The 27,806-nt window shown below is 38.9% G+C and overlaps 1 protein-coding gene across 2 annotated transcripts; it reads left to right on the top strand.

The window, feature by feature from the left end:
- The first annotated feature begins 422 nt into the window (after nt 1-422).
- Nucleotides 423-27,806, top strand: ZBED4 (zinc finger BED-type containing 4). Of its 2 annotated transcripts, none has more exons than XM_008926598.3 (3): nt 423-510; nt 7,746-7,825; nt 20,985-27,806. In XM_008926598.3, the coding sequence occupies exon 3, from the start codon at nt 21,393-21,395 to the stop codon at nt 24,909-24,911; it is 3,519 nt and encodes a 1,172-aa protein (XP_008924846.1). In that variant the 5' UTR covers nt 423-510; nt 7,746-7,825; nt 20,985-21,392; the 3' UTR covers nt 24,912-27,806. The 2 variants fall into 2 exon arrangements, with proteins under 2 accessions (XP_008924846.1, XP_029813911.1); XM_029958051.1 differs by lacking the exon at nt 423-510 and adding an exon at nt 6,424-6,502 and having other exon boundaries at nt 20,985-26,269.

Genomic DNA, 27,806 nt, shown 5'->3' with positions numbered 1-27,806 from the left:
TTCACTCCCAAGGATTAAAGTGAGTTATTATATATAATGACACCTAAGCCAAAGCAGCAGAAATCTATGACTGCCATTGGGAATTTGACAACAAATGTTAAATTCGTAACAGACCACATCTTACTCAACTCTCCCTAGAAAAGACATACATCCAAAGAATCCAAGAAATCACCCTTCTTCGCCCTCACTCCACCTAAAAAGCCTGGATCACTCATCCCATTGACAACCTTGACTAACGTTTCTCAGTTGGAGAAGACAACCACCGACCTACAAGTGAACACCAAAACTGAAGGAGCTTTATCCAGAGCAAGGCCTTAAGCACGTAGCTGGTCACTGCTTCCCTGAACCACTGCAGTGCATTGCCACCACCCCTGAACGTTCTTCCCTGGGACGGCTGCGCGGGTGGGACTCAAGTGCCACGAGAAGGGCTGCTCCCGAGGCAGACCGAGCACAGCAAAACAGCGCCCAGAACCAAACACGCTGTGCACTAAACCGCGAACACACATCAAGGTGGGTCCCTTTAAATACAAACACGCGTAATGGAGGGTAAGCTCATGACAAGGCGAGGGCTGCGCTCAGAGCAGCCTGCCCGTGCCTGCTCCAGCGTAGCGATGCCCAGCAAGGCCTCTCCGCACCCGGCCCACGGGGACTTCGGGGCGCCCGCCTGCGGCCTCCCGGGGAAGGCACAGCGGCCGGTATGAGGCCCGAGCGGACCTCCCGGCTTGAAGTACCGCAGGAACCACCCCGGCCCCAGATCCCACCCCTCAGAGCCGCCGCAGCCATGGCTACAACCAGCCAGGACGCGCGGGCGCAGCGCTGAAGCGGCCGCTGCACCGGCCATGGGCGGCGCGGGCAAGGCGCATTTTGCGGCCGCGGGCGCGCTGACATGTCGCGCGCACGTGCGTGGACCGCCCCCGAGCCTGCGCGCGCGCCCGCGGCGGCCGAGCCGGGCAGTGCCGAGCGCCGCGCGGCGCCGGGACAAAGCGCCGGGTAATGAATGGGACGGGCCCGCCCGGCCCTTCCTTCTTAACTCTCGGCCGGCCGGGCGCGCGCAGCGGCACTTTCGGCTTCCCCGCGCGGCCGCCGGGGAGTGAGTGGCACGGCTCGGGCACCGGGAGGCGGGCGGGCGTCGGTTTGGTCGGTCCGGTTGTGTGCCGGTCCCGCCGCTCCCCCGCGCCGGCGCCGTGTTTGGCACGGCGGCCTCGTGCCTTGTCGGCCGCGGGCCCGACCCGGGCCCGGGCCGCGTCCGGCGGAGCGCCCGCGGGACAGCGCCGCCAGGCGGGCAGAGGGGTGTGGCGCGGGGCGGCGCAGGGAGCGGACCAGGGCCGCGGTTTGCGGTTCCATTGCTGGGGGCCCGCGGGTGGGCCCGGCCGTCCGGAGGCGAGAGGTTCGCCGGTGCCCAGGGACTTGAGGAACCGGCCCGCTGGCGGCGCCCTAGGGCTCATGCCCCCTGCCCGAGGTGCCCGCCTGGCGCCTGGGCCGCGCCCCGACACGAGCCCGCTGTTGTGTGCGGGCCGGGGCGGCGGGACCCGCCGGGGGCTTCGCCCGGGCCCCCCTGGCGGGCCGCGGGATGAGCCGCGGAAGAGCGGGACAGTAGTTGCCCCCTGCCACCATCCAAGAGCCCGGCAGCGGAGCGGGACGCTCACGCCCCGCACGGTGCGGACCGGCCCTGCCCGGGCACGACAGGCCGCTCGGGCATAGGGTCTCTGGTCGGGCGCCGGAAAGCCTCGGAAATCCCAAAAAGTGTTTCCCCCTCGAGAACACGGGACACGAGGTGGGCAGGCGCCCGCCAGGGCTTCGGCCGCCGCGTAAACACCGCGTCTGTGCGTGTGTGCGGGGAGGCTCCAGTCCTGTCCCTCTTGAGCAGAGTCGCTCAAGAGAGATGCCTGGGAAAAGTGCAGGATTTAGCTTTCGTGTACTGCTGCTCTCGTTTTCTATTTGGGGCGTGGTAATTTTGCTTAAAAATGTCTTCTGTAACTCCTGGACCTACTCAGAGACAGCTGCCTATGTTAGACTGGCTGTGTTAGAATGCGTGCTGGATTCCAGAGGGTGTCCGATACACTTAAAGTTGTTTGCTGCACGTACAGCCTACTGAAAGTGTAAAAACACACTTATTATTGCAATGAAAGGTAAAAGGCCTTTTTTTTTTTTTTACATTAATGGTCATTCTACTTATCATTGCTAAGTTTAGTAGAGTTTGGCTTTGCAGTGTAGAGGTCTTTCTCTCTGGCACTTACATGTTAGAAGCGGTCATGTCTTGTTTCTGGGGAGTATCTTTGAGAGATTTCAGTAATTTAGCCTGAGCTGTCATGCTACAACTGTAATGCCAAGTAGAGAAAGCCTTTCAAGCCCCCATAACATGAATGTACTTCTCAGACCTGCTTTAGGTGGTGTCGTCTGTAAGACCCACTCTGCATGTGCATGTGTTTTGCTTTTCAAGTGGGTGAGCGCAGCTCTTTTCTTCTAAAGGTTATTTCCAGTAATGCAGCGTTTCACTTAAAGCACAGATGTGCACTCTTGGGAGGATGTTCTTGGGGGAGTGAAGTCTGGAAGGCTTCGTCAGCGATCCCCAAGATACCACACTGCTCCTAGGAAGCCTGTGTTTGTACAATAGTGGGTAGGGGCATTCTAGTTATTATTTGCTATGGAGATGGGTTTTGCAGAGGAAAAAGTCTTGCATCTTTTCACTGTACGTTAAAAGCAGCGTAAATTCTTTTGTGGACTATTAGAAACTTGAGTGCTGTTTGCTAGGTATGAGACCAACAGCCAAGGTGCTGACAGTTTTCATATAGTTGAATATCTATCTACTTTGGTACCTAGTGTGTTGCAAGTACCTTCCAACTTTCACAGGTGTTGAGGAATTTATTCCATAGAAGTTCTCCAGAGCAGTCAAATGTAAGAATTGATTAAGAATAAGTAAAATGAAAGTAAAACAAAATATCTAAGCGTTTCAGAGAAAAGTTTTCTAAACTTATGTACTTTTGAATAACAATGACTCTTTTACTTCTGGTGGTGTACCACCCCCCTATCCTCGTGACTGCTCTGCCTACTTGGAAGCTCCTGATAAGCCCTGTCTGAAGGGGCTGAATGGTGAAGCGTCCCTTGATCGTACCAGCTGGGCCACGAGGCACTCCCTGATCTTACCAGGAGCTCTGGCATGGTAAAGGTGGGAAACAAAGGATAAGCAATTATCCTTTGTAGCCTTGGTAAACCATTTACCTGAATGGTAGCCCAAGTGGAACGGTACCATTGTTACTGCACTTTGGGTAAAAAAGCCCAGTACTTACTGGCTTGGTTTATGGCCAGGATGGAAACTTACTGATGACCAAAGTCAATCATCTTGCGACCCTATAAACAGCCCTCCTAAGTGAGGCCCTTTGTGTTTTACCGGACTCCAGTGGGCTGTGCCAGCACCTTCCTCTGGTGGGACACCTCTCAGAGCTCACAAACCCTCAAGTCTGATACTCAAAGGACTGTCTCCCCTTCCCCTCCATCACCATGTTCCTCAAGGTGCAGCCCTTGCCTATGGGGAAATGCAAAGGGCTTTGAAGTATTTCACTGAAATTGAGGGGACTTTTTAATAGGTACCTTTACGCACATAGAAATAGCTGTACACATTGTCTTACCTTTGTGTGTGTGAATTGATTATAGTAGGAATTTTACTCTTTCAAATCTGTAGTTAAATCATTGTTATAATTGCAATAAAATTTATCAAATTGCTTTGTAAATGTTAAAGTACTGAATGAATAAGTGCTGCTAAACCCTTTTTCATACTTATCTTTGCAAGCATATCCTTTGCACTCTTACCCTCTTTCGCATTCCCAGCTTTTGTTTAAATCATTCCAAATTACTTATTTGATCTTCCTTTGTGTGCTTTAGTCTGTGTAGTAAGTAGTAGAGTGAACCTTGCCATCAAACTCTGTAAAGTTGTGTTTTCATATATTGATATTAAACCCTGCTTTTACCAGTACCTTTGACGGTGTTTCTTTAAGCAGCCAAACCACTCACTCTTGGCATCTATATAAAGCCAAATTGTGACAGGTACAGCATACACATTGATAATGTGAAAAGCAAAGTATAGAACAGCAAAAGGCTAGACAGGTAATGAGCTTAGCAGAATGTTTGCTGTCTTTGTTACCTTGTCTTCTACACCCTCTCTCTGATGTTTTCACCTATTAAGGCTCATTTTAAACAAAGACAGTAAATGTCCTGAGCAAGAATTGTGTTTGCAGAACAGCCAGTGTCAAAGGTGGTTAGTGTAGAGGGGTCTGCTTCAGAAGACATAACACATCACTAAGACTTAAACAGGGCCTTTGAAGATACAGAACTTTGCACTTTTTTTTGAAATTGTCCATCCACTGAAGTAGAATATCCACCTGTCAAATATTTTTAAAAACAAGGTATTACAAAAGGAAGTGTCCTTTGAACCTATTGGGTCTTTCTGTTTTCTTCTCCCTTTTTTCTTGGAATTTGTTCTCTTCTAGTTTTTAGAACCCTAAATGCATTAACTTCTTAGAAATTTTTTTTTTGCTCTGAGAAAGTTTGAGTTAAAGAATGCACATGTTTTATCTCCCAACAGCTTACTGCATTTTACCACCACTTACAGTAAAGACTGCATAGAGGAGATTTTGTAAATCCTGGTTTTTTGCAACTTGCTTATAATTTTATGAGTTCTTATCTTCAAAGTAAGCATATTGTGCTATAGGGTTGCCCCTAGTGTACAGTTAAAATAATCAACTTTATTCAAATAGCATGATGATACATATATATTGGCTTAGGCTTATATAAGAAACAGTATTGTAGATAGTTTAGTGGGGAATATTGCAAAAATACAGAGCAGGATGTTTAACTCATCTTCACGACTGACATATTTTCCCTAAGTAGGGACAATCTAGGTATTTTAGTAGTATTGGCATAAATTAATGTAATTTACATAATATTATCTGTTGTAGTGTACACTTTGAAAACAGATTTCCCAAAGAGAGCGTTCTCATGTGGAAGTTGTGTATTGTTTTCTGCACATTTTTGACTGTTTATTTTGCATTCGCTACTGGCAACTTCAGTATTGGTCAATTCACAACTATGGAATTGTTCGATTTCAGTCAATTAGTGAAAAAATTGAGTAGTTTCTATGGCCTAAAGGTAGTTTTCAAGTGAAATCCAGAGTTTAAAGCTCATATGTCAAGAGGCAAGAACAACTAAAGCTTTTATTGTGGGCTTTTTTGGTTTGGGTTTGTTGTTTGGTTTTTTTTCTACCAAAGTGAAGGAAATTCTCTCCTAAATTAGTGTGATACCTAGTTTAACCATGGTAGTATTGCTGTAGGTTTGTTTGGGTTTTTGTTTGGTTTTTTTTTGTGATGGGATGGTTCACAATATGATGGGCTGTTAAAGCAACAACAGGGAGACATCTTGATTTATTTTCATTCAAGTGTGATAATTCAGAATAAATAGTGATTTTTTTTTATATTGAAAGGTGAAGTATCAGTCTTTCCTATAATCTCTTTAAGTGGATGTTGACATAAGAAATATTATATTACTATAATCTTTATATAAACTTGCAACCTGTGTGCTCTCTTTAACAATTACTGCACAGTTGTGTCCCTTCCATCTCTCACCTCTTTCCCTTTCTTTACTGTTTAAGGACATGTAGGGTTGGACGATCCCTCTCTGAAGGTGTAGAGCGTTGCTAGTCCATTGTTACAGCTGCCTGAAAGTTTGTTTGATTCTATTTTTTTTTTGAGTCATGTCTGTTAGTTTGCCTTCACTAGTGTCATACAGATATATTTTTCCTTTGGTGTGTTAGAGTAATTTGTACCCTGAGTGCTCAGATTTTCTCTACATTCAATACAAAAGCTAATTCTGGGTTTCAGTAGTCAATAGCTTGAAAATTATGGCTGAAAATAGGCTTGGTTTAACAGCTGGACATATTTAGCAATACTTTTTTGCAATTTTTTACAAAATGTATGGGAAAATGGATTTAAATTAATCATTTATTTCTCTCATGTGACAATGATCAAAGAATTTGTGCCAGTTTTGCCCCAAATATGTTCATTCAAATAGCTTGTCAATAATTATGCTGCTGACCTGTTGTTACAATTCTGTATACTGTTTTCTGAATCAGTGTTTGCCTCTAAAGAAAATAAGCTGAGATCCAGCTAAAATGACTTTTTTTTTGTTATTCTTCTCACTAAAATAAACAATCAAGCAATGATTTTAATTTAGTGAAATCTTTGGCCTGGCTTGAAACTATAGTCATCTTTAACAAATCAAAGAATGGGAAAATGGGAATGAAAGCAATGAGGGGTTTTGGTGTTGTTTTTTAAAGACACCAGGGAGCATAAAGATGCATATTTCTACTTGTATCTTGCCTGTAGTCTGATGGCTCGGGCACTTGCAAGGAATGTGGGAGAGCCAGGTTCACTTCCCTGCTTTGCCTGAGGAACTTAATCCACATCTGGGGAGAGTTCCCAAACCGCTCCACTGAGCACCCTGTGTCGAGCGGGTGGGTCTCTATCTGCTTGCCTGACACCTTCTTCTCTGTATATATTATTTAAATGTTGCTGTAATAGGGATAGCTGAAGCGTCTCAACAGTCAAATTAACCACCAGCACAGCTCTGGAGATGTTTCTCTTGCTTAAGAGGCACTATAAGGGTATTTTTACTTAAAAATGTTAGTCAAAGAAGTTACATATAATTCATTTCATAATGCACAGTAAGCCATCTATCAGGACTCTCTGCCCTCTGAGAGATTTCTCCTTCCTAGGGGAAAAAAAACCTAAGTGTGGACATATATATATATATAATTAAACATCTCACAGTTTGATTAAGAGCAGTAATCACTGACTGGTGGGGAGAATGCTTTGCAGATTTAACTCCTGTTGATGCTTGACCCATATGAAGTTTAGAAAAGAGGACAAAGTGACATCCTGACTACTAAGCATTTCGGAGTCCAGCTCTTTCTGCATTTGGAATTGGAGTCAAAGCTTACTTTCTGGATTTTCTGAGATGACAAAAAGATTTCTTAGTTGGTTGTGTTGGGTTTTTTCAGTGTACTGGGGCAGTGTAAGAGCTGGGGCCTCTGCACAGTGGCACTCGTGTGTATGATGGTCAGTGGGACTGAAGTTGCAAAACTCTGGAAGTGTTTCCTGTGATAGACTGTTTCAGTCTGTTTTGTTGCTAAGTCAAAATGTGTGATCTAATGTGCTCCACTTGCAATTGCTCCTTTCTCATATATGGGGAATGATAATCTTGTGTTGATCCTATACTATTGCATGTTGATTAATACACACAGTAGGTGCAGTGTGTAAGCAATATGTTTAGCTCATGAAGAGGAGGTGTAACAAGCTGCCAGGTGAATTCTGTAGTGCATTGAAAGGTGTTGGCAAGCTCCTTTGAAGTCTTGCATGTAGTGTAGACTCCATTTCACTAAGCATAGGCATAAAAAAATGGAGCAGTGCCAAGAAAAGTATAAAAATTTGACTTTTAAATTTTTTTAGTAATCATGTGGGAGGCATTTTTTTTTTTTTTTTTTTTGCTCTGGAACTCTAGAGGTGAAAATGTCTAATTTTGCTTTTTCAGTTATGTGGGCTAGGGATTTGAAAACAGGCAAGAGCCAGTCATGTAACTAACTCCTGGAGCTCTCACCTGAAGAGAAACTTGAAACATCCCATGACTTGCCACTGTGACAGCTAACGTGTTTAAAAAAAAAAAAACACTAAAAGTAATTACTTTCTTCTTTTCCTTAGATACAATCATCTCATCATTAACTTTGAGTAGCAAGTACTTAACCTCAAATGAAGCAGCCTGCGTGCATTGGAACAGATGTGTAAGTTTGTTTGTTTTGCTCAATAAACTAGTGGGCAGCTTGTTTATCTTGGGTCTTGTATCATTGTTTTTATTTATTTAGAGTAAGACAATGGATAAAAGGAGTGAATAATTGTATGCCTATGCATTGACTTGTGTGGAGCTTAATAATTTAGCAGGAGGTTTGTATGAGTGCCCAAGCCTTAAAAATTAAGTTTGGAAGCCTGGATATCTTTACAGTGTTACAGAAATGGTAACTGTTTTATGATTTATGAGGCACTTTTTACTCTGGTATCAGCTGGCATGTATACATCCTTACCCTGAAGTATACTGCTTAAAAATGGAGAGGAAACTTATATGCTACATTCATTCTATATTCAAATTACATGCATCTTAATCAGATTTTCCTGTCTTCACTGATAAAGTTAGTTTTAATTTTTTTTCTAGGGTTTTTGTCTTAAAATATTAAAACTTTATGTATTCATTTTGAGCTGTTGTACACAGATTTTTTGGAAACCTGAGATTCCCGAATAGATGCGGTAGAAAAAAAAAAGTTCATATGCAGATCAGCATTTATACGTAGAATAACAATAAATGTTGTCATTGTATAGTGTTTCAGAGCTTTCTGTTTATTTCTTGTGTCCCATCCCTCCCTGCCCTGAATAAAATAGTTCAGTTTTTAGGCTTCCTATGTGATTGGTTAACGTGCATGTTAACAACAGATGGACAAAATGTTTAAGACCAGGAAGATGTTGAGATAGGAAGTCTTGATGGGGTCATGGAATCAGAATGGTTTGGGTTGGAAGGGACCTCTAAAGGCCACCTAGTCCAACCCCTTGCGACAATCAGGAACATCTTCAACTAGACCACATTGCTCAGAGCCTCCAACCTGACTGTGAATGTTTCCAGAGATGGGGCATCTACCACCTCTCTGAAAAACCTGTTCCAGTGTTTCGCCGTCCTCATTGTAAAAAATTTAGTCCTTATATGTAGTTTGAATCTACCCTCTTTTAGTTTAAAACATTACCGCTTGTCCAGTCGCTACAGGCCCTGCTAAAAAGTTTGTCCCCGTCTTTCTTACAAACCCCCTTTACTGAAAGGCTGGTCTAAAGTCTCTGTGGAGCCTTCTCTTCCCCAAGCTGAACAACCCCAACTCTTGCAGCCTTGAACCATAAGACTCTGGCCTCCGTAGGAAGAGAAAATTAAAAGCATGATTCCGATTCATTCCTTGAAGCAAGGTTTTCCTAGGTGACACCTACAGAGTGCATGTCAGATTTTGTTACATACTAAATCTTCCTGTAGATTGTTCTACATCAGTCTAAGCAAACATGAACTGCTCGTGCTTTCCAAGTCTATAGCAAAGCCAAAGAGCAGGAAAGAGTAGTTGTCGTTTGCATCAGCCTTTCAAGTCAGTTTTAGACCACTGTCAAGAAATCTTGATAAAATGTTGTTTTTGCCAGGATATCCAAAAGTTCACTCTCTATGTAGATAATGCTGAATTCTAATGTACTCGCCTTGAGGTCACCGAATGCTTTGCACCGTTTCTTTATGTGATGTCAAGCACTGTAGAGTTTTATACTTCTATTTAAAGTGCCTTTGTATTTTGACTCTCAAGGTTAAACACCTTCAATGAAAGTATCCACTTTAGTACTACCTGTCTAATGAAAATGAGTATCTGGTCTTAGGACCTTCAAGATCTATTTCTTGAATTATATTCCCATATGAAATAATTGTTGACTGCAAGTAAGGTTGTTCTGATAGATAATGAAATCTGTAAGTTGTTAGTGTTAAAATAAATTAAATGCCAATATGAGCTCCAACAGGAAAGTTTATATGCTTCATCACCTCTTTTTTGTCATGTTCGTGTACTTCATTGAAATTCAGGTTGTAAGCTCTCGGGAACAGAGCTAAGATAAATTTTGTCAGGCTAAAAATGCATTTATAGACTGTATTTTGAGTTCCTTGCAACATTTTTTTTACACCATAATTTGTATGTGTTTATTTGGGGATATATGAGGAATATATCAAATCCATAATTTTGTAAGTGATCTCATACTGCTTCCTGCTGAGATATTTTTCCTTCATGGCTTGGTAGTTCAAGACTGACTTTGTTTTTCCTCTGTGTTTCAGTGTATCGATATGCAATATATGATGTATTCACCAGTACAGATTGTACATGCAGTGCAGTGCAGTTGTTGCACACCAGCTCTTGGTGTTGAGTAGTGCATCCCAGAGAGTTGGCATTTTGCAAATGTTCTTTCTGTCCATGAAATCCCAATTTATGATTAAGGCAACACTCTCTTGAAAACAGGTACCCTAAGAATGAGTACTTACATAGGGCTGGGGTCTCCCGAGAACAAACATGGGAGTATTCTACTGTCCAGATGTTACCTTCTCTGTTAAAATTTTAAATTTTGGTAGGTCAGAAATGTTATAGGCCTAGATCCTTTAGCATACACTGTAAGAATTAGTTCTACAGTAACTTTTATGTGCAGTTTAGATAGATGAAGAAAATCTAGTTCCTGATTAAAGAGATCTAGTAGTGCTAGATGAAAAGGTAGGAGAGGAAAAAGCAGTGTGAAAATTGCTGCCTGTTTATATCTCACACCTGACTACTGGCTCCTATGTCTTTAGAGCTTTTCTTTAAGACTTGGGACTGCAAATCCCAATGCTAAAATGTGGCATATCTGATGGCAATCATATCAGATTTTCTATACTCTACTCTGTGTTTCCCCTTCTTTCTTCTGCATTAAAGGTGGGGACGTGATATGCAGGATATTCGAGCTTATCTACAGACAGGAGGGAAAAAAACAACCAAAAGGCAACAATGTAAAACTCATTACATGAGAGGTTGTCATTTGCTGTGACTTGCACTAATAGCTGTTGAAATAGTAGGAAGAGTGGGCCAGCTTTCAGGGACCCAAGCAGTGTGCAGACCATGCTGTCAGCAACATCTTTGCTTTTGATACTGGGAAACAGGGAATTGGGGTTCTGTTCTTTTCCTAATGATTTGAGTTGTCTTCTGTGGCTTTACTGTGCAGTGGGGAGGCTGTAATTCATTTATGACAGGAAATGTCATAAATGTCAGAAAAAATGATGGCCTTAAAGAACAGGAAGATTCCTTATCCCTCTCTTTTCTCTAAATGTTTTTATTTATCTACCTTTTATATATCTCTCAAAATATTAGGTTTATTAAAATAATTATGTATAATAATAGAAATCAAGCAAATGGGAACACCAAGGGTTATCCTTTTCTTCATCTGTTCTTGTACTAAAAGTGTTGTGGATCCTGGTCTGAATAGGATACCCATGTAATCTTATTCTCTAAAACTTAATTTAAAAACCAGGTTTCATTACATGAAAGCTCACGAACTGCACTAGTTAGAATAGGTACTACAAAAAGCTTTATTCTTAATTAAAATTCTTGTATTTTTCATTAGCGCCTTGAGCGAAACCCTATTTGCTCAAATTATAGCAGTGGGATGGTTCTTCTATAAGCCATTTCTTTTGGGAGAAGAAGCTATTCAAAGAAGGAGCTATTTGTTTGCCAGGGACAGGAGAGTCTCTTTGTACTTCCTCTTGTTGCTCAGTGTGGTGCTGGTGGAAACAATGTCAGCTTCCTTTGGCTTGGTTGTCCTGTCAGCTGGGTCTCGGCCAAGTCTCACCTTGCCTTAAAGAAGGCAAGGAGAATATATCCCTCAAAGAAGTTAAGAGGGAAAGTACCCCTTTTCGTGGAGGCTGGGTGACAGGCTGGTTGACACATGAACACAGTTGTGTACATTCATTTCTCTTTCTCCCCAGTTCTGTGAATTGAAATGTTTGTTTTGAGAGGGACAATGTTGTGCTCGTTGGTTTTAAACCTGGAATATCAGGTGAAAATGTCAGATGCTACTGAGGAATGTACAATTTACTTAGAACATACAGAATGACAAAAAATACTTAAAAGAGGCATAAAAAGTTCATCCCTTTTGTGGGCATGATGGATTATGCCTGCATGTGATATGGCAGCTTGGTTTTAAAGTTACCTGTTTCAAATTGTTGTAATTCTTGTGCTCATTGGCAAGGTGCTGAAACTGAATGTTTCTGAACTATGAAAAATATTTTGGATAGTAAGACTGTGAATATTGTTTCATTATATTTAGTAAAATGATGATATTTTCCATGCTTTAAGAAAAATATAGACATATTTCTTCAATTTATTACATGAGGAAGAAAGAGGATGCCCTCAATTGTAAAAGATTCTCCAAAGAAATCTGTTTCTTCTCCATACCAGGTGTCTTCTGACTTGAAATAAAGTTTTGTGAAAAAAGAACAATTAAGGTTAGCTGTAAAAATTCCCTATGAAGCATTTAAACTACTGTTTATACTCTTGAAAGTATTTTTTGTCTTTTCAGGAACTATTAAGAGCATTTTCTTTCTAACCTGCCTTTAAGTGCACAGGCATTCCAGGATACAAACATTCAATGCAAGCACAGTACTATGTCATGATACAGATACACAAATATCATATATGTAAATCATGGAAAACCTCTCCATAGCACAGCTGAAACTATCTGAGGACTTGTAAGTAACGGGCATCAATATGAACACAGAATCAGGTTGATGAGTAGCTGTGAATGTGTTTTTAGAACAGACCTCTCCAGACTTGATTTGGTTAGTACGAAAATAGATATTAATATATGATAGTGTTAGCAGTTCAACTGATAAGGGTCCATTTTTTTAATTTATCTTAGAAAAATTATAGTTCAAACAGGTTAATATAATAAAATATTCTGTAAAGGACTCAGTTTACGTTCTGTGAGGGATTTTCACACTTACATAGATGTTTTCAGCAGGAGTTCCAAGAAGACGTACTGTGTACAAGACATGGTGTGCTTCTCCTAACTGCTTTCTCATTCCTCATCATCCTGCCTATTCTGCTTTGTGACCCTGTTTTCTCTTTTACAAGTATCTCATTCCTTCCTGTTTGAAATTATCCTTAGAGTTCTTGAGGTTTCACTCTTACTGAATTTAAAGATAGACATTAAAAAAAATAAACCCCACAAAAATATATGGTTTTTAGTTTATTGAAAGCTAGGAAGGTGGACTACTCCAGAGAAATCTCGTGTCCTAATCCCCTCCCGCTTACTTTGTCAGCTGTGGGCTGCACAGGAGGAGGAAGAGTAGAGTAATGGGCTGTGCACAGAATCGGTCACTTGGGGAAAAGAATTGTTAGATGAGCTTTGCTTTGCATTTTCTGATTCTTTTCTGAAAGCAGGCTGCTATTCTCTAGCAGTCTTTTGTCTTTCATTCTTTCCGAGCTTACCTGTTGTTACTGTGGGTTTTGTTGTGTGTTTTTTCCTTTTCTGTGATAATAGTGATGCATCTTTCCTAATCAGTTCTTATCTTTATCTTTTTCATTTTACCCTTGTGTTGTGTTACCTCAGCCTTCGTTCATCATCCCTCAGCCCCAAATTGTACAGCATGAGATACTAAAAGCAGTTTTGATGTCCTGCACTAAAAATGCTATAAGCTGGACAGTACATGCTTCAGCTGTGTAAAAAAAAAAAAAAAAAAAAATTCTTATGAAAGCCACCCTACTACTTGTAATAAAAATTGCCCCATCTTATTAGCATGTGATATTTATCAAAATTTGTAAATTATATATTTATCAAAATTTGTAAATTATAATAGTATCACAAGAATATAATTTGCTGTAACTTTCTTTTGAAGTAACACTGAGCTGATTTGTTAGACTTGGGAAAATCCTGCTAAGTTGTAATGGAATTATTGCTTAAAACTTTGGCATTTTAACAAAGAACAGACAGATCTGACATTTGGTAGGTGTGAACAATAGCTTAGAAACAGATCTTGCAAGTATTGCGTACCAGATGACGAGAAAGAACACTTCAACATTTAAGAGGCATCCTAGGCAAATGTTGACATAATTTACTTATTGTGATAGATCTGTTTTTTATGAGTAATCTCTTAGTAGAGGCTGTGATGGAAATTACTGGCATGAGTACAACCTGCTTTTGTTTTTGCCTCCTTCATTATAGTGTACTGCTATAGGAAATTATCAAAGGACATGTGAAGGAATATAGCCCCACTTAAAATCTGATGGTATTTTTAGTGCACTAAGGAAAAAAATAGCAACAATTAAAGGCTTATCAGGTGGTTGTAGGTGTGAATAGTGCTACTATTTCTGGTGATACATAATATTATGTATGGTGGTAGTGCAACACAGTGATATTTATTTTTTTACATAAAACTTGGGAGTGACATTGTTTCAGCTGAGGTGATTGTTGCTTTTGCTTTGCATATTTATTTTACTTTTAAGATAAATGCTGTTTGAAATCACATGGAAAGGGGATTTCTGTGCTATGGGCTTTAGGGTGTTTAACAGTGCCGCTTAAACCCAGGTGGTGCAGGATGATGCTTCAAGTAGATATATGCTTAATAAATTGGCAAATAAATTACAAAGACTGATTTCTCCAGAAATAAGCTTGAGCTTTGACTCCCAACCCTATATCAGACACCTGCTTTACTGAGCAGTCAACCTGTATCATTGGGGTCTGATGAAACATTTGGAGACTGAGCATGTTTAGCAAATCCAGTTGGGCACTAAACAGGGATGTCAGAGTTAAATGTCAGCCAGATGTAAATAATAAGCATGCTAACATCCTTATTTAAATCACACCTTAAAACTAATTAATATGAAATGTATAATATTTAAAAAACATTATCTCAATACTTTTAAGAAGTTTTATGGTTGAGGATATACTAGTGTAAGAACTGAATTAAGAACTGGATCCTCTTTTAAAAAAGATATTACTTTAAAAAATTACATCTTCATTTCCACTTTGTTCCAAAGTATTTTTTAAATGATGTTGATCTGGAAATCATACTGTTTTTCTTCAGTTTTGCCACTGTCAGAAATTATTTTCAACCTTTCACACAACAGAGTAAGCCAGTACCATTGTGTGTGGAGGGAACTGGAATGCACACTTTCTTCCATACATGATGCAGACGATTTAGGGTTTGAGATGGAAATATTGATATGAAGGTGGAGCTTTTAGTTCTTGAATCTTTCCTGATGTTTCAGTATTAGTAAAATGATTAGTAAACAGCATCCCATTGACTTTTTCGTGTTTAGAGCAGGAAGAGAAGAAAACAGATGTACAAAATAAAACATCTTTCAGGAGTAAGAATTAAAGTTTGAGGAGTTTGAGTTTGTACAATGTTCGGTGTTTTCTGTATGCTGGCTAGATTTTAACTCAACGCTGTCCCTTCAACAATAGTCTATGACTAAAACTTCCACTTCTGAGCTGTTACCTTCCTACATTATTATTAATTTAGAGGTAGTATGGAAAATAGAGAACATAGAGAAGAGTCTACTAAACCAAAAAGTATAACTTGGCCCTAGCAGATCTCTTTTACTGCTTAAAATAGTCTGTGTTAACAGTAAAATTATTTGATGTTTTGGGGGAAAGGAGGCAAGAAAGAGGAGAATATCTACATTTAGTGGGTAGTCTTTTTAACTTTTCAGTCAATTTCAGCTAAATTTCTGCATTTGTAATTAGGGTCGAGTACGTGGAGTCTAATGATGATAGTTGTGACCATAATACTCGGCTCTCTACACCTTGTTTTTTCTCTGCCTGCAATGAGTGAGTTAGGCCCTGGCTTACACCAAGCCCTGAGTTTTTCAGCATGAAGGGGCATGAAATATCTTTATACTCAAATAAATCGGAGGTCTCTCTGTCATGTCCTGACAAGTAGCAGGAGCACACCTGGGAGCTCACAGAAGACTATTCATGTCAACAAGGAGCAATGTACAGTATTGGTGGTACAGTATTCTTCTGTGTCCAGATGGAGTGTTTGAGGTCGTGGACATGAGAGAGGGTATTTCTGTTTGGAGAGAAAACCTTTGTAGAACCACAAACCAAAAAAGTTATTGGTTATCATGAGATCTGCCTTTCAGGTGCCTGGAAAAGTAATGGAATAGTAAAGGTGGAATCTCTATTCTCTTTTCTCCCAGCAGTTCTCTACAAATTATACCTCCCATGAAGTCCAGAGCAACTTGTTTCTTCTTTTAAGCCTGACTGTGCTTTTTTCCTGATTACACTATTGCATCCCTTAGTTCATGCTTGTATGTCTGTGCCGATTCCTGTGAGCTTCAGTGAGACTTAAAAGTAGGACCCATCTTGTTCAAAGTGTGACTGACATGCTAATTTTGCAGTCTTTTCTCCATTTTAACTGCTCAGTATTTTGCAAACTTCTGTAGTTTTTTATGGGTGAGCTAGTACTGACATTTTGTCATAGGACATTTCTTAAGGAAAAAAAGTCACTGTTCTTAGTTTTCCTTCTTCAAGGAATTTATAACTTGCAAAAGCAGCAAGGTTCATCTGGCTATACATTTATGGAAACATGTTCTTCTTATTTGTTAAAGGGTTTAGATGTGTGTTTTCTGGATTTTTGGAGGTTTCTTTATTTGGTTTTTGTGGTTTTATTTTGTTTTCATAAATATTCCATAATTAGCATAGTACTTGTCATTGCAGTTGAAGCAAATAATTTCTCAAAGTATCTGCTCCTTATTGCTTGTATTGCTTGCTTTTAATGTTTTTCTTTTTATTTGGAGTTCTTAATGATGCCTATACATTTCCAAAAATAAACAAGGGTAGCACTATCTATTCTAAAACTGTTATCTGTTTGTGCAAATTATTTTTAATGATCTTTTATGTACATCTTGTGCTCAAAATCTGTACTACTTTTGATTTTTTTTTTTTTCAGACCAGCAAATGGTTTGGCTTTCACTGTCTCCACATTTTGCATCTTTCTTGAAAAAACTGCTCTTGTGTTTTGCTATTGTGAGTCTGTGTATTTACACTACATGCACTTCTATAATGTTTTTTGTTTTAAACTACTTTCTCTAGACCATTATTTGAACCAAATTTCTGTGATGTAATCAAGTTCATGATTATTGCATGATTACTCAACCTACAATCTAAAATTGTTTAAAGCTTACAGGCCACGATATGCTTTACAAACAAATAATCCTCTCCTGGTTCAGTGTTCTTGCATGCTTTTCATATTTCTCTGTGTGTTAATGTATGTCTCCGTGGTTCTGAGGCACTAGTGTTTCTCTTTTTACCTCCTTCCTTTAGCAGTGATTTCTTCAGGTCATGGCAGTCTGCTGTGGCAGTGGCATTCTCCTGATATTTCTTGTCAACCACCATACGCTTCCAGTAATCCCATTTTGAATGGAAAATCCTATAAAATGTTTCTGCAGGTTTCTTACCACGGCAGCCACTCAGGAGCTAATAGTCCAGAGTAGTGCATTTGAATAGATAATTGTACTCTAGTTCCCTTTATTTTCTTTGATTTTTTTTTTTTTTTTTGTTGCAAGGTGATTCTGTATCTCATTGTGGTGATTTCAAAGGCATAAATCACTTTAATTTTGAGCTCTCTGCCTGTAGCCTTTTGTACCTTTGAATACATTTTTCTTCTCCTTGAATGTCCTGTTTGTTTAGCAGTAGTCCTTCATTTTGAGTAGCTTGGGTCCAAGGGTAAACAAGCTATGTATAGGTGGTCATAACCAAATTCATACTTTGTTCAAGGTGACTATAAAATTTTAAAACACTCCATCCTTTTTTGTTTCTTATTAAAACAGACTCATACATATAGTTGGCGTGGGAGGAGATGAAAAACATTCTGTCTTTCTAACCCTGAGCATTCTGGAGACTGTATTCTAAAGAAAATTGGGTTGAACCCACAGGGGTGTTTGAAAGGAAGGAGTTTAACTTAATTTTAGAGTGTGATGTAGTAACATCATAACAGAGGGTCACAGAATGGTGGGGGGTGGAAGGGACCTCTGGAGATCATCTAGTCCTACCCCCCTTGCTAAAGCACATTCACCTACAGCAGGTTGTACAGGATCTTTGTCTAGGTAGGTTTTGAACATCTCAAGAGGAGACTCCACACCCTCTCTGGGCAGCTGCTTCCAGGGCTCTGTTACCCTCAAAGGAAGTTTTTCCTTGTATTAAGATGAACCCTCCTGTGTTTGTTTGGACCCATTAATCCTTGTGCTGTCACTTGGCACATTGGAAAGAGCCTGACTTGTTGCACCAGCAATCTTTCTTGTTTATCCTGTATCCTTGGATTTTGATTGGAGATTTTACTACTTGAATTGTTGATTCACATGTTTTTCTATCCCCTCTTTGTGCAATTAAATGTACATCTCCCTCTGTTCTGGTCCTAAAGAAATTTTTTGGTCTTAAAGAAACAAAGATAATTAAGGTCAGGAGCAGATAAAATTGCTTCCCACATCTTTTTTTTTGGTGGAGGAGATTATGAGCTTTAAAAACACCCAGCAACAGCAAGGAGAAATAGAGAAGAAAGTAGTCTACCACCACAGTTCCTGCTTCGCAGTCCAAATAGCTCCCTCACCTTTTCACTTGCTCAGCTTCAGCAAGTAAGACCATCAGGACCACAGCCATTGGTATTAAACTACGGCATCGGCTCAGTGGTGTTGTGTACTCAAAGCTAATTTAGGATAAGATGATTAGGGCCTAAGTGTTTGAATATGTAGTGATAATGGCTGATAACGATTAAGAACTTAACCGCTGGCAATGTGTGGTCTTAATGAATGTCAGTCTAGTTAAGTGTGGTTATAAAGGTTGCAACTGGTCTTTTTTATCAGGTTTCCAAATCTTCCCATCACAGCTACCTTAAGCTTCACTGTGTCAAGCAGTAACTGCTTATCAGGACAGAAGCAATTGAAGCATCTCTGTGGGTTTTTATGTTTAAAGCCTAGAATTGGTTTTGCATAGTTAAGAAATTACAGGAATCGAAGGCTACAGATTTGATTACCTGTTTTGAGGCAAAGAAATTGTGAACAGGTTTGTCAGAACCTGATGCCAGGGGATGTGTGCGTGTGTTTTGTGTGAATCTAGCTAGGAATTTGTAATGTGCTTACTGTAACTTGGCACTGCCATGCATAATTTATGTTCTGTAAGCCCTGCATCGAGTCACTTGCTTGTGAGCCTTTCTGTTCTGTGATCCTAAGTCACAACAGCTTACTATGTTTTCCTGCTTTTCCTGTTTGCAATACAAGCTCCAAATTCACGGATTAGATCAAAGTAAAGATGAAAAAGAATCCTCTTAGATTGATTCCTATTAAAAATAGTTGACTATCTTACACTTTCTCTCGTCACAGATCCAAGTGCTTCTGTATTATCAGTATGTGCGTGATCACTACCTTGTGTTTCATTCAATTTTATACTGAGTCATGTAAATTTAGTCTCTGGATGCCAGAATTGTTCTTAGATGTGATTTCACAAACCTATGGAATATCCTATGTAGTGTGTTACATTTCTTCTCAAGATCTAATGCTTTTTTTCTTCAAGTCTTTCCCTTCATTCAAACTGATGTTTTTCATCAGTTGTATCTTTTGGTATGTGAAAACAATTTTTTTTTTCTTGAGAAGGAGAGAGAAAGGCAGTGCACAAATACTAAAACTTGTACAGAAAGAAAACCAGAGTTGCTCCCTACGTCTTAGCACAATCTGACTGTTCCACCTCTCTTTTCTTAAAACAGCTGCAGTAAGATGATTACCCCTCCTTTTTCCTGCCCCTTCCTCTGCACTGGAAAAGAAAGAAAGTTATCACTCTGATACGCTTTCCATAAATCTGAAATCCACAGAAAATGAATGTTTCTGATTTGTAAACAGACCTCAGAGAAAATTAATTAAAATCGGTTACAAAGCTAATATAACACTGATCTTGATACAGGGAGGAAATGTCTGTGTGAATAGCATAGCCTTTTTTAATGTGTTTTGTAGCTATGGCTATTTTCACCTTTTGTCTCCCGACATCATAGAATCATAGAATATTCTGAGCTGAAAGGGACACATCAGGGTCATCGAGTCCAACTCCTGGCCCATTGCAAGACACCCCATAAATCACCCCAATCCTTGTGTTTTACTAACAAATGAAAGTTGTGGGAAGTTTTTAAAATAACTGATTCAAATTTGTGTTTTGGCTTCAGCTGTGGAGAAAGAGTTCTAAAACATTCAGTTTGCACAAATTGGAGTACATCACCTATGTGGCCAAAAATTATCTTGAATGAAGGCACCAATAACTACATTAATGACACAGAAAAATAAATGCAAAAGAGTTTGTAAAAATTTAGAATTCTGATATAACAATAGTGAAAACAAGTGACTGACAAATGCAGACAACTTCATGTTTGTGAGGGACTAGTGGGGTGTTCTGGTTTTGTAGCCTGTTGTGGCCCTGTGGTTTACGTGCAGCTATGCTTCAGAAACCTACTCTTTGTACTGGAATTGGTGGGCAAAAGTCTTTGCTCACAAGTGAAAGGGTGTATCTTGGTGTGAAGGGGCTTTCTATTGTAACCTTTGGGTACACAAGGAACTTGAGCTGTCAGTGCTGCTCTAGGCACCAGCATGTGTGTCTTTGCTTCCGAGCGATGTTGTTGTGCTTTTGGAAGACCTCAGTGTCTGTACGGCATTTACGCAGACCTTACATTAAACATTTCAGTTTTTAATAGTGAAACTCTAAAAGTAGCTTGTTTCTATAGCATGTCTGGGAGTCTTATGGAGTAAATACAACCACGTGAAACTATGGTCAGAGGAAGAGAGATTAGTGTGACAATGCTGGACACCCTTAAACAGAGGTTTCTTGTTTGTTTTTTTTTTTTTAAATACTGCTGTCAATAATGAAGGGCTCACATGGACAGGAGTATAATATAACATCTGGCTTTAAGTACATATTTCTGTGCTAAGATGATTAAACGCCTGATTTTCTTCATATATATCTGCAGATACAGACACCTATGTAGTATATGTTTTTAGCATATATGTGCATGTGCAGTGGTTGAATTATGATGTCAGATGAGGCACAGGTATGTTCAAGCAAACACAAAAGCAATGCTTGGACTCTAGATTTTGTCAAAACTGAACCAGAACTTCATGGGTAGACACATATTCGCCTACAATAAATGTATTGAATAAATGTTGGGGCTTTTCCTTTTTCTTTTTTTAATAGTACACTGAATTGTTTTTATCTCAAAGGAGTAAAACATTTACTACAGAACATTTAGTGCCTGTTTTCAGTTCCTTTACTGCAGTCGCTTGAAGTAACTGAAGTGTTAATAAACTTTGTCTTCAATTTTTTTATTTCTAGATGGTGCAAAAGAATCACAGTTGCCCAATCAAGATCATCAGAATGGCTTCCTTCAACAAGAAAATAGAACATTCATTTTTTAGGATTATGTCTACAACATGAGGCATTTAACAGTAGCTGTCTTTGAGAACACTCATCTATGATGTGAAATGCCCTGATCCCGGGAAAAAAAAGAGATTCCATTAATTAAGTCTATAATTTTTAAATGCATTTTTATGACTAATTATATTTGCTTATACACAACTCAGATACAGGATTCATAAACCAGAGATTATTTTAACACATGCGCACATTTGTGTTTGTGCATTCAGTATACAAGATACATAATTTTAATCAAATTTTAAATAATCTTTTAAATTATCTATATTTATTAATAAATGAAGTCTTGGCAAGAAGAATTTGTCATCCATGGACATGAGTAAAGCAGAGTCCCCCGGAATGGATGATAATTTTGTATTGGGTAAAATCAATAACTTAAAAGTAGAGCAAGAGGAAGACAGTATTAACTGTACTCTAGAAAGAACGGATATAAAGACAGAACAAGATGATTTCAAACATGCAGACAGCAGCGATGAACAGGAAGACAAAGAAAAGAACTTCATTAACAACAACCCTGGCAAATATTTGTCCACAGAAAATGAAGATGATTATGGATCTCTTTTTTCTCAGTATAGTAATACGCTGTATGATGTAGCAATGGAAGCTGTGACACAAAGCCTCCTTTCTAGCAGAAACATAAGCTCTAGAAAAAAGTCACCTGCTTGGAACCATTTTTTTATATCTCCTAGAGACAGCACTAAAGCAATATGTATGTACTGTATGAAAGAATTTAGCAGGGGTAAAAACGAAAAGGACCTCAGTACAAGTTGTCTCATGAGACATGTGAGGAGAGCCCATCCCACTGTACTAATTCAAGAAAATGGAACTATGCCGGGTATATCCTCCTTTTCTTCGTCTACGTTATTGCTGCCACCTCAATCTGCAGATGTTGGAGATCTGAGTTCTATGTTATCCCCCATAAAATTGGTAAAGAAAATGGCTTCTAAAATACCATCTCCAGATCAAATAATTGAGGAATCTGTTTCTATTGTTTCTTCTGAAGAAATATCAGATCTCTCAGTTTCTGAAAAGTGCAGCAAAGAGGAAATCATGGTCAGCTCATCTCCACAGCTACCCAACAACCAGTATGACGACACTGTTGAGAATGTAGCAGAAAAAACAGTTGTAATTCCAAAGAGCGCATCAGGTTCTAGAAGGAGATCTGCTGTCTGGAAACACTTTTATTTGTCACCTCTAGATAATTCTAAAGCTGTTTGCATCCACTGCATGAACGAATTCAGTAGAGGGAAAAATGGGAAAGACCTGGGAACAAGTTGTTTAATAAGACACATGTGGAGAGCCCATCGTTCCATTGTCCTGCAAGAGAATGGGGGTGGTACGAGCATACCACCTCTCTACACCACACCTCCAACTCTATTGCCTTCTTTACTACCATCAGATAGCGATCTGAATTCTGTCTCATCTTCTCCTGGAAAACTAATGAAAGAACCAACTTCTGTTTCTTCTTCTCCGGACAGAATCTCCGAGGAGATCCATACCAATCTGACTTCTGGAGATGCTCTAGTAGAAGACTCAATGCTGTCATCTTCTGATGATATAGGTGAAGTCTCCTTTGTTTCATCTCCTGAAAAACAGTGTGAGGGATTAGGTCCACTAATATTTGAACCTACTGCTGTGTTTCAGCAAAACAAAAGGATTATGAAAAGGCTTAAATCAGAAGTTTGGCACCACTTTTCACTGTCACCTGCAGACAGTCTAAAAGCAGTATGTAGATACTGCAGTTGCATGATAAGCCGTGGTAAGAAAGGAGATGTTGGCACAAGCTGCTTAATGAGACATCTATACAGACGCCATCCCGATGTAATTGGAAACCAAAAGAGCTTTCTTGATGTGAGTTTGGCAAATTCTCCTTACGCCACTTTGGCTTCTGCAGAATGTTCATCCTCAAAGTTGACTGACTTACCTACAATGGTTACACATGATAATCAAATTATATTTCCTGTTAATAGTAAGAAGACCTCAAAACTGTGGAATCACTTTTCAATTTGTTCTGCAGATTCAACAAAAGTAATATGTACACACTGTGGACGTATAATAAGTAGGGGGAAAAAGCCAACAAACTTAGGCACAAGTTGCCTTCTAAGACATTTGCAGCGGTTTCATAACAATGTGTTGAAAACTGATGTTCCAGAGACAGTATTATCCTCATCTACGGATAATCACATGCCACTGCGCACAGAAATACTAGGATCTTCAAATTTTGATGAAACCAATGATAAGTTTTGTGACTCTCACCCAGTTGCCAAAAAAATCACAAGTCTTGTAGCTGAAATGATTGCACTTGACCTTCAGCCATATTCTTTTGTAGACAACATTGGCTTTAACAGGCTGCTTGAATATTTGCAACCTCAATATTCTTTACCTTCTCCATCTTACTTTTCTAGGACAGCAATTCCAGATATGTATGATAATGTAAAACAAATAATTATTTCACATCTTAAAGAAGCTGAAAGTGGAGTGATCCATTTTACGTCTGGAATATGGATGAGCAACCAAACACGAGAATATCTAACCCTGACTGCTCACTGGGTAACGTTTGAGTCTTCATTTCGACCACAGTGTGAGGATTACCATTGTTCAGCACTATTAAATGTATCGCAGATTGATTGCGACTACAATGGAATCAGTATTCAAAAACAGCTTGAGTACTGGTGGGAAACATGGATTACTTCCATTGGACTTCAGATTGGGATTACTGTTACTGATAATCAGAGTATAGAGAAAACTTTAAATGAAGGTGATCATTCAAGTGTACAATGTTTTAGTCACACGGTTAATGTAATTGTAAATGAGGCTATTAAAAGCCAGAGAATGGTTCAGAATTTGCTTAGTATTGCAAGAAAGATCTGTGAACGCGTCCATCGGTCAGCAAAAGCAAAAGAGAAGTTAGCTGAGTTGCAAAAAGAGTATGAATTGCCTCAGCATCAGCTAATACAAGATGTTCCATCCAAGTGGAATACATCATTTCATATGCTTGAACGTCTTATTGAACAGAAAAGAGCCATTGATGAAATGTCGATAGAGTGCAGCTTTCGGGAGCTAATAAGTTGTGATCAGTGGGAAGTCATGCAGTCGGTGTGTCATGCTCTCAAACCTTTCGAAGCTGCAAGCAGGGAGATGAGTACACACATGTCTACTCTAAGCCAAGTGATTCCAATGATTCATATACTTAACAGAAAAATAGAAATGCTATTTGAGGAAACTATGGGCATAGATACTATGCTGAAATCCTTGAAAGAAGCTATGGTGAGTAGATTGTCCTCCACGCTTCATGATCCAAGGTACATTTTTGCTACGCTTCTGGATCCCCGGTATAAAACATCCTTATTTACAGAAGAGGAGGCTGAACAATATAAACAAGACTTAATCAGGGAGCTGGAAATAATGAGTTCTACCTCAGATGATGATAAACCTGTTTCCAATGGATGTGATATAGGTTCACCATCTACAAATTCCTATGGGGAAGATAATCTTTGGTCACTCATGGGTGACATGAAGAAAACAAAAGACCTGAAAGAGAGAGCAAAGTTACCAGAGGAAATGGTGCTTTCTTACTTGGAGGAAGAAGTGCTTGAGCATAACTGTGATCCTCTAACTTACTGGAACTTTAAAAAGTCATCTTGGCCAGTACTGTCAAAATTGGCTGTCAGGTTCTTGGGTTGCCCACCAAGCATTGTTCCTTCAGAGAGATTGTTTAATACATCCAATGAAAGCAACAACTTTAGTCAGTCAAGGTTAACGATTGAACACTTTGAAAAGCTTATCTTTTTGAAAGTGAATCTTCCTTTAATATACTTCCAGTATTGAAACTAATGAACAAACTGCTAGATTAAATCTATTGTTGCTCACTGGATATTAACTATCTATAACTTGGATTTTTTAAATTGCTCCAGTAGGGGCCATGTATGACATCTAATCAGTGACTATAATTCCAAATTTTAGGATCATTTTTTTCAGCTTTCAATATGTCTACATGTGCCTTATTCATAGTACTTCAGGCCAGATATTGTATATATGTTTTTTAAAAGTTCACACTAGAGATAGCCTGTCTCGTCAAATTATACAAAATTATGTAGGTTTTAATCCATAATTGTAAATGAACTTTAAAAAAGCTCAGTCATTTGTTTTAATAGAATGGCAAAAAAAAAAAAAAAGATGTAAACAGTTCTATTCTGTAGTTTTTTATTCAATTATTATGTAAAAACCATAAACCAGGTACTGTATTTTAGTTGAACATTGCTTTAATTGCAAGAAAACAGGTTTTGTAGTTGTCAAGAGAAAGCTGTACGTGAAAGATGGGGTTCAAGCTGTCTTTTTATCATGCGGTGTTTTTAACTGCAAGCCCTAAAGTACTTACAGGATTAAGAAGAGTTATTGAGAAAGATGTGTTTACAGGAGACTGTTGACTTAATATCTGAAAATAAATCTTAAATTTAAGATGATATGGAATGTCAGTTATACAGCAATCGGTAATAAAACTCCCCATTCTGGATTCTCCTGTTCAGGTTTTACATTTTAACTACAGAAATATTCTGGGTATTTATAAAAGCTCTTTGGAAGTCTTATCAAAGTTTGTGAATTAATGCTTGTTATTTAATGCCATGTACAAAAAAGGCAAGAAACTTACCATGATGACCCTAATGTCATTCTGAAGCCTTTCCTAATCTTTAGTGCATCGAAACTATAAGGTCCCTTTTGTAAAAATTGAGCCCTTACTCCTAATGTAATTTCAATTGTGTAGAACAGCCTTTCTTAAAGCTCTTAGTACAGAAATAACTGATCTTCTGGTTTTCAGTAATAGCCTTATGGGTATGGTGCACTGCTTAGAACTTTATGTAGTAGGGTTGATTCTTAACTGTTGGTGTCCATCAGGCAAATGGGATATAGAGCCCTTAAAATTTCAAATAAGATGGAAAAAATAGCCAGCATTTTAATTTGAAAGGAATGTTCTCCATGGTTTAACTCTAGAAAGTTTCATCTTTTCATTTCAGTTTTCATTGAATACTTTTTGGGAAACAAGTCATTTGCCTATGACCTTTTAGAAAAGTTGTAGCTTTGTTAAAATACTGTACCTATGCCTAATCTAATTTTGCATTTACTATGTTTTAGTGTATTTATAAATGGTGAACTCAGTTTCTGAAATTAAACATTTTATTTGCAATTTTCCAGTGGTAGTCAACACTGCCTTTTATTTTTCAGATGAATTTAAGGCAACAATTAAATGAAATTTCATACAATTGTAATCGTAAATATACCACTGAACATGGTATGTGAAAAGATGGGTTTTCCATTTAGCTCTCTGGATTTGAGCCTGGATTCTGGTTCTTTTCATTTCAAAAAAGCTGTTTTAATCTCAGGAAAATCTGTTGAATTATTTCCCAGGTGGCTTTGATTTCCATGTGCTGTTTCTCTAAAACATTTTATGGTTTCAGGTATTTCAATTGTTATTCCATCAGTTACATTTATACCCGTACTATTTAAGTAAATTACTATATAGTGTCCTTGGGAAAAACTAATACTGCATTTTGCCTTCAGTATTTTAAAAGACAATTTTTACTTCTATCAACAGTCAGCATTTCTTTGTTTTTCTAGGGTTAAATGAGAATAGCACATGTTTTTTCTGCAGTAATAAAACTATTTGTTCTCGTTTATATATAGCTGGAAGTAGGTGAATTTGAATGGTTACTGGTTAATTATTATCTCAATTTTTTCCCTACATTTTAACTGTGAATATAACCTTGACCCTTGTAAAGGAGATATTTAATCTCTCCAAACCAGTGGAGAGGGAAGTAGAGCATGAAGAAAAAAATTTTTTCTTTTTAAACAAGTGATATAATTTTCACTCAAGGCTTGAATGTAAATAAAGCCTATGGCTTAAAGCATTGTGGAGTCACATCATACCAGGAGTGCTGATAGTGAACAAGCTTACCTGAAAACCACAGTTCTCTGGAAGCAAGCATTGTGGCTCCTCTGAAAGCAGTCTTTGCTGTAGCTCCTGTCTAATTCCCTGTGTGGAAAGTTGTAGTGATGGCATTTTGTAGCCCCAAATTTGCATCTTACTCATATGGATAATTAATTGTATAGTCATGCTTTTTGTCAAAACTTTTCCTGAGCACAAGAACTAGTCACTATTTTTAAAAGTAGACTTTTATCAGTTAGTCTACTTTATTTGTACCTGCAATTTTCTTTTTCTTTTTGTTTTTTTCTTTCCCTTGGTTTGGTTTGGTTTTTTGAAGGGCTTTGTTCTTAAGACTGCACTGTTTCAGTGTCAGCTTGGTTAAGAATCAATTATAGGCTTATGTTAGAATTTTTTGGAAGATAATACACAGGCACAAAATGCCTTAAAATTGAAATACTTAAAATAAAAATAGGAGAAACTGAGAACACAAGGTTGCTGGTTTTGGTTGTAAGCCCTGATCCTTCTGTAGGAGTTATGGGAGCATCTCCTTCTTCAGTTCAGGCACTGCTGCCTGTGAGAAAAGAATGACTTCAAGAGAAGGGCTGAAAGCTGTCATTGAAGCAGTGAGGTAAGTTACTGAGAGGGTGGGGTTTGTGTTGGGTTTACTTTATTTTTTTTATATAAATTCTCAGTGATTGCTAGGACTTTAATTTTTTTCCAACCTTTCTCATCTTTGTAATGGATAGGAACCCCTGCTATTTTTACATCACTTTCCTTCAGACTAATAAAGCATAAGCTGTAAA

The sequence above is a fragment of the Manacus vitellinus genome, unplaced genomic scaffold (assembly GCF_001715985.3).
Source record: "Manacus vitellinus isolate BGI_N305 unplaced genomic scaffold, ASM171598v3 scaffold_13_pilon, whole genome shotgun sequence".
NCBI lineage: Eukaryota > Metazoa > Chordata > Aves > Passeriformes > Pipridae > Manacus > Manacus vitellinus.
This window is presented reverse-complemented; position numbering and strand designations above follow the sequence as displayed.

Coding starts and splice junctions, on each gene's coding strand:
- ZBED4 (XM_008926598.3), top strand. CDS start 21,393: ATGGACATGAGTAAAGCAGAGTCCCCCGGAATGGATGATAATTTTGTA.